The 8,119-nt window shown below is 37.7% G+C and overlaps 1 protein-coding gene across 1 annotated transcript; it reads right to left on the reverse strand.

The window, feature by feature from the left end:
- Nucleotides 1-5,632: 5,632 nt before the first annotated feature.
- Nucleotides 5,633-6,262, reverse strand: LOC137625684 (uncharacterized). The gene has a single exon (XM_068356595.1). It carries the CDS (start codon nucleotides 6,260-6,262, stop codon nucleotides 5,633-5,635), a length of 630 nt encoding a protein of 209 aa, XP_068212696.1.
- Between the last annotated feature and the right edge of the window lie 1,857 nt (nucleotides 6,263-8,119).

Raw genomic sequence — 8,119 nt, forward strand, 5'->3', positions numbered from 1 at the left:
ATGTTCGCCAGAATATCAACCGGTAATTAGTATCATTCTTAATGATTATTCCGATGTAATTGCAATTGGAGAAGAGCCACCCAGAAGGATTGATCGATTTCCCTTTAGCATTGAAAATGGGCATATTGAGCCGATCAGGTCAAGGCCTTATAAGGTACCCATTTATTTCTAGGGTGAGATAGAAAGGGAAATTATCAAATTAAGGGAACAAGGGATAATTGAGGTGAGCAAATCTCCCAGGGCTTCTCCATTCGTAGCTGTTAGGAAAAAGGATGGCTCGGTAAGATTGAGTGTTGATTATAGGAAGTTGAATGCAGTCACCAAGAAAAATGCATATCCATTGCCCTTGATCGAAGAATTTTTTGTGAAGGTACAGGATAGTAAATATTTTAAAACCATCGATTTAAAATCTTGATACTATCAAATAGCCATTAAGGAAGACAGTAAATGTTAAACGTCATTTAAAGCTAACAATTAACTATTTCAGTTTATTTTTTTTTCTTTTGGTGTTAAATATGCTCCAAGTCATCTCTCTAGAATAATAAAGGTGGTTTTGTCTTCCTTAATTGACCATAATTTTCCTGTGTATTTAGACGATATCATAATTACAGAGAAAACGGCCAAAGTACATAATAATACCATTCGTAAAATTTTAGAAGTATTGCAACATAATGGTATGAAAATAAATATGTCAAAGTGCAAATTTTTCTGTAAATAGGTTAGATTTTTAGGTTAATTAATAACCACAGAAAGTATCCAACCCTGCCCAAGTAAAGTAGAAGCTATTAGTAATTTCCCCCCCACGTACCCCTGATGAAATAGTGGGGTTCCTTTGGCTTGCTCAGTATTACCGTAAATCTATAAGAGGTTTTGGAGAGATAGCAAGACCCTTAGATGCTTTCAAGAAACAAAAAGTAATAAATTGGTGAGTCAAAGAAGAAAGGGCATTTAATCATTTGAAATCTGCCTTAACTAGCAATGATTTACTCGCACATCCTAGATTTGATCGCCTGTTTCAGTGAAAACCAATGAAAGTAGCGTAGATATTGGTGACATAGTTTCTCAACGAGATGATCAAGGTAGAGAGCGACCCATTTGTTTTGCTTCCAGGGCATAAAATGGGCAAAAAAATATAATACATTCGATTGAGAGGCATTGCTATTTTTGGGGTTCTAGAGAGGCAACTGTTCTTTTTATTAGGTCAGCCGATTGAGTTGCAAAGTTACGTGATTTATTTTACAAAAGTGACTTGACATCTAGACAAGTGAGATGGATTGAAAGATTGCTAGAGTTTAACAAAATGGGTTTGACCACATAGAAGGTAAAGGTAATAAGGTAGAGGTGAAGTAATAGGAGCAACAACTAGGGCAAAAAAGAGGAATAAAGAACGAAACCAAAATATTGAAGGCCATCATCGAAATAGAAAACGGGATGTGAATTCATGCGAGGAGTAATCAGAAAATGAGATCCGTGAGAGAGAGAGAGAGAGAGAGAGAGAGAGAGAGAGAGAGAGAGAGAGAGATGGGAATAGTGAACGTGAATGCGTGTGGGTGGCTGAGGACATGACCAAGGGTTTCCAGTATGAGTGCCCTGATGATGCAAGTGTGATTGACTTGGGAGGTTGGGACATGAAGGAAGTCTAAGAGGAACAGAAAAATAGGGAGAAAGGATGGAAAGAGTGCGAGCAGTAATTAAAGGAGAATCGGAGAGTTATCCATCGTTTCTTAATGTGCCTCTTTAGAATTTTTTCATAGAGAATCATATCTTATATTATACTTACGAGAAGGGGGGAGGGGAATTTTGTTCACGGGCCATCCACATTGTACATGCAAGTCCATATGCAGGGCATTTAGGGATTAATAGAACATTTAGGAGAGCACGAGAATCCTTCTTTTAGTCTGAAATGAAAAAAAATCTAAAGGAAATTATATAAAATGTTGCCATGCTTGTGATTCCTATGTGTAATTGTGGATGCATTTACTCGTTACACTCATGATTATGCAATGTTGGATATATCAGCATATTCATTAGCCAAGGTGCTGTGCTCTTTCATTACTAGGTTTGGTTGCCCAAAAACTTTGATAAGTGATAATGGTCTCGAGTTTATTAATAAGGTGGTGATCTCGGTCATAGACTTGATGAAAATTGAACACTTTTCAGCGACCACATATAGACCTTCAGCTAATGGCTTAGTAGAATTGAATAATAGGGAAATGGTGCGAATTTTACGTTACTTAGTGGCTAATGACCCCTTTCATTGGCACTCAATGCTTCCTACATCTGAGCTAGTTTTAAACATTGCATATAATGCATCGCTCAGGGATACGCCTTTCTTTTTAGTGTAGGGACAGGATCCCGTGTTACCATATACAGTCCTGATTAATTCGCAACAGTCACCAAATTATTCAACTGAGCAATACCGTGTCTTTTTGCTAAATCTCTCAAGGAGAGTAATGAACACAACTGAAAAGTTGTTGAAAAGAGCTAATGAAAAACAAAGCTCAAAGTATGATGGTCGGTTCAAAACCGCACCAGTAAAAGAATTTGTGGGCGATCCTGTGTATTTGAAATTACTGTAACCTAGGAAACACAAACAAGAACCAGCGTATTTGGGTCCCTACCGAGTAAAGATGGTTAAATCTAACACAGTAGTGATACAAAACATCATTAATGGCGCAGTGTCTGAACATCAGGCATAGTTAAATGTTGTGCTGGAGAAGGTATTTTCAAAAGCGTCAATCAGAGTGTACCTCATTGCCCCTTCATACGCGACATCCCTCAAGTTGATGAGTAAGAACTTTTCTCTTTCTTTTGCTGTTATTGTTGTTTGAACAAAACTCATGTTTTCTTTTGATGTGTTTTAAATAAGCTTGATGATAACAATATGTTGTTATGTTGGTGCTTAATGTAGAAGTAAAGTGTTGTGATAATTTTCGTTAGTGTAGTAATACGTATGACTTACTGCTGAGTGAACCTAAAAATAAACAGAGAGAGGTAAATAGGTCAGGTGAGATCTGTCAGGCGGATGCTGTATTATTTATTCATTATATGATTCCTGGTTTCTGGGCCGGGTAAGTTCCCAAAGAGCAATTGGCTACCGGATTAAAGTTCAGCCTCGATGAATGGCAGTGGTAGAGAATGTGTAGATGTGCATATCTTATACTTACAGTTATAAGAGAAGGGTGGGAGGACGAATGATTTTCTCAGGAAAACGGCTAGTGGCCGACGATTGATAGTTACAAGTGCAAGTGTAGTAGTAATTTTAGAATGACGAAACGGTGGTGGTGAGTTGTGTTGCGAAATTTTGCAGTAAATCCGGACAAGTAAAATCGAGGGATGAAGGTATATATATTCCTACCCCGATCCCGCCCAAAAGGGTCGTATTGCCTGTAACCAGAGGGAGGTTATTGATGAGGTTGTGTAATACCAATGTTCATATGATTTTTTTTTTTTCACTTTGAGTATTCTGTATTTTAGTTGCGGGTCATAAGAAAAATTGATGGAAATTATTCTATATTATATTGTGTACATTTTTATATGCAATATTTCATTTTTATATTTTTGGGGGGAAGATGTATGTTTTATGAGTGATTTCTATGTATGTATATATGTATATATTTTTTGTTGCATTTATGTCTAGTCCATGCCATGCACTATTCAGGGTCGGAGTGTCCTCCATATATCATAGACTAGAGAGGGCGAGTGCACACCTCCTCCAGGAGTAAGGAGATTTGGGGCAGATGAGGCGAGGGTCAAGTAATGTCCTAATCCTTATTACAAAAATATGTACAGGTATATGTCCTAAGCAGTGAGATTAATGACCTTTTCAAGAGTACTATGAGAGTCAATAATTATGGTGCGCACTCACTGAACTCTATTATAGGTCACGTGTGTGAAGTCTGATTTATGACATATGGTAAAACTGTAGGTGATGGTATATTTTCATCATAATGGAGAATTCCAAAAAACCTAAATATTCAGTATATTGACAGAGTAACAGAATTATTTGCTGAGGGGTAGGCATTAACACTTGAGTGATCCTGAGAACAAGGTACTCATCTGAGATTATCTTTTTGTAATAAGGAGAAAAAAAATCCATGTTGCAATGTCTCATTATCTGCTGATATATATATATATATATATATATATATATATATATATATATACTTATATATATACTTATATATATATATATATATATATATATATATATATATATATATATATATATATAAATATGCAGAAGAACCACAGGGAAAATTAAAATACGAAATATACGACTAAGTCCGGGCTAGTATCGTGATACTTCTTCAGAGGACTGATTTATTGAGAGAAGTTTCTTTACATTTTATAGGGAAAGTAAACGTACGAACATACAAATCGAGGCTTACAGAACAATGACACTCCCCTACCAGCTACCTGGGCTGTGGTCAGGTGTTTACTGGGTGGAGATCCAACCTCATTAGACACCTGCTAAAAAGGGTCATTTCAGGTGACAGGTAAATTCTTGTTTTTGACTTTCAATACAGTTTATTTATATGAATAACGGTACCCTTATCTATATAAATACATAAGAAAAAATATATGTATATGTAAAACACATCTGTTTATAAATATATAAAAACACATATATATACATATACACAGACAGGCATTCATACTCAAACATGCATAATATATACATAGACATATACATACATATACACATACTGGTATACATATACAGGCACATACATAGACTTATATAGAAAGTTTTTTTTTTTTTTTTTACACAAGTCGCATGGTGCCAAGTCGGGAGAATACGGTGGATGCGGAACTGCAGCAAGATTCTTTCCAGCCATGAACTGCCGAACAAGCAGTGTCTTGTAAGAGGGCGTCTTGTCATGATGCAGCAGCCAGCCATTTCTCCATTTTTCTGGCTTTTACGTCTAATGGATTCTCTCAGCCGTTTCAGAACTTTCACGTAGAAAATAGCATTGACGGCGCAGCCTCTGGGAACAAATTCAATATGCACTAGTCCTTCCTTATCAAAGAATGCAATTAGCATGACCTTCATAAGTGACTTCGACAAAGCAAATAAAGTTATTGAAGAAAGAGAACTTCCAGGAATGTTTTCAAAAGTGACAGGCACGGTGGAGTAAGTGTGTATGTGCCGAAGGAGAGAACTTTGAAAGAGATTAGTGACAAAACATGTTAATGTTCGTAATTCAACAAATATTCACACATTTACCGAACTTTTTGATCATCCCGTATATATATATATATATATATATATATATATATATATATATATATATATATATATATATATATATATATATGTATATATGTGTGTGTGTGTGTGTGTGTGTGTGTGTGTGTAATTATATATCCCTTTAATGTGTAATGCAAGCAAACAATTAAATCTTGTTTACTAGAAATAAAAAAGGTTAACTTCAAATGTTGAAGAGAATAGTTATAAACACAATTTCTGACGTTACCCTTTGAATTAGATAAATTCCAAGAAAGAAAGATTAGAAAACAATAAACAGGTAGTTTATTTCTGCAAACAGAGATGTTGAGATTAGGTGGAGTTGCATTCCTATAAACTCGGTCTATTATGAAGTCTATGGTTTCACTCACGGGAATGTTATCAAATAGGGACTCGACATTCATGGAGGAAATAACTCAGTGACATGTGGATTTTTTTTTTCAGGAATTCTACTGATGATGTCACACAATATTTATTGGGAATATAGAGTCTGAGCAAGGTGTTCAGTCTCTTTGCAAGCTGATATGTAGGGGCAGGGCACTGGCTGATTATAGGCTGGAGAGGGTTCCCTTGCTTGTGTGTTTTTACATTTCCGTATGAGTAGCCCAGTCTCAAATCACCTGAAATAGGTGGCATATGGACGGTGTTGGTGGCGTCATTGATGGTTTGTATAATCTGGTTTGCTTCCCTCTTTATATCCTCTGTGGGGTTTCGGGACAAGCGTTCTAATTTTGAAGTATCAGCCAAAATCCGATCTAGTTTTTCATGGTACTCCTCTGTATTTATGAGAACGAAGGCGGCAGTTTTATCCGCTCGGCGTATAGTGATGCCTTCTTGCATTCTAAAAGCCTTGGCAGCATCTCTCATCTCTTTTGCGATGATCCTGCTCCTTTGTTGGCCACGGTAAGTGAGGGCATCTCCCAAGAGTAGGAGTTGGAGAGCATCAGTCGTCCATGGGGCACCTCTGTGTTCATTTTCTTGGAAGGTGTCATGGAGGAGCTCATTTTCCATTCTCGTGTCAGTCGGTCATGTAATGGCAATTAAGGGCTAAGCCGACGATGTGGTTTTAATCGCTGGAAGTATGGAGGACCTCCAAACATTAGTATCAAAAGTAAAAGCTGCGAGTGAAAAAGTGGGACTGTACCTAAATGCTAATAAAACAAAGGTCATGAAGTGTCCAATAGCCCCGTCTGATCAAGAAATCCTACTAGACAGAGTTGCCCTAGATAATGTCACTGAATTTACTTACCTCGGAGCAACTTTCACCAATAATGGAGACGATTCCCAAGAGATCAAAAGAAGAATTGGTATTGCAAAGAATGCAACCATAGCACTAAGCAATGTGTGGAAAGACAGACATATCACTCTAAACACAAAGAAGCGGCTTCTCAAATCACTTGTTTTCCCCATCGCATCATACGGCTCAGAATGTTTGGTTTTAAAAGCTACAGATCGGAAAAGATTAGAAAGTTTTGAACTATGGTGTTACAGAAGAGTCCTTAGGATAAGCTGGATTGAGAAAAAGACTAACGTGGAAGTTTTACAAAAGTTCAATATCGAAAATAGATTACCTGAAATTTTGGATGAAAGAAAACTAACTTTTATTGGACACCAGGTTCGGAAACACAATACTCTGGAAAGAACGCTACTAATTGGATCAGTCTATGGTACAAGAACGAGAGGAAGGCCTAAAACTAGATTGAGTGACAATATCAAGGAGATGTGCGGGCTAACGATGGTGGAGTTGGAAAGGAAGGCTCAAGACTGGAATGAATGGAGAAGTTTTGTGCAGAGGGCCACGACCGTTCGACATCGAACACCCCGTACTTAATGATGATGATAGTATTTCTTCTTGAGCAGGCGTGGGAATACCTTCGTTCTCATAAATACAGAAGAGTTCCATGAAAAACTAGATCAGATTTAGGCTGATACCTCAACATTTGAACGCTTGTCCCGAAACCCGACAGAGGATATAAAGAGGAAAGCAAATCGGATTATACAAACCATCAATGCTGCCACCAACACCGTCCATATGGTACCTATTTCAGGTTATTGGGGGCTGGGCTACTTATACAGAAATGTAAAAACACACAAGTTAGGAAACTCTCTCCGGCCTATTATCAGCCAGTGCCCTGCCCTTACATAGCAGCTTACAAAGAGACTGAACACCTTGCTCAAACCCTATATTCCCAATAAATATTGTGTGGCATCATTAGCAGAATTCCTGGAAAAACTGAAAAATTCCACATGTCCGAGTTATTGCCTCCATGGATGTCGAGTCCCTATTTACTAACGATCCCGTGAGTGAAACCATAGACTTCATAATGGACCGAGTTTATAGGGATATAACTACACCCACTCTCAACATCCCCAATGCCTCTCTCCGTGCATTATTAGAAATATGCACAGAGAAAGCCCCTTTTACTACACATAAGGGCCATATATATATTACGAAAGATGGCGTCGCTATGGGGTCCCCTTTAGTGGTCCTCTTTGCTAATCTTTATATGGGGGTCATCGATGAGAGAGTTTTTAAAAAATCCAGCAAACCAGACCTTTATGTGCACTACATTGACGATAATTTCGTAAAAACAGTCAATGTGGAGTGCATAGAAGAGCTGTGATGCATTTTCGAGGAATGCAGCTCGCTCAGGTTCACCCTCGAGCACAGCCTCCAAGGACATCTCCCCTTTCTTGATGTCCTTTTAGAGACAAACAATAATAGATTTAATACCTCAGTGTATGTGAAACCAACAAATCTTGGCCTATGTCTGAATGGTGACAGCGAGTGACATAGTCGGTACAAAACTGTCAGTATTAAGGCTTTTGTTCGAAGAGCCATTTCTCACTGTTCTTAGTGGAGAGGCA

Source organism: Palaemon carinicauda, chromosome 32 (genome assembly GCF_036898095.1).
Source record: "Palaemon carinicauda isolate YSFRI2023 chromosome 32, ASM3689809v2, whole genome shotgun sequence".
Lineage (NCBI taxonomy): Eukaryota > Metazoa > Arthropoda > Malacostraca > Decapoda > Palaemonidae > Palaemon > Palaemon carinicauda.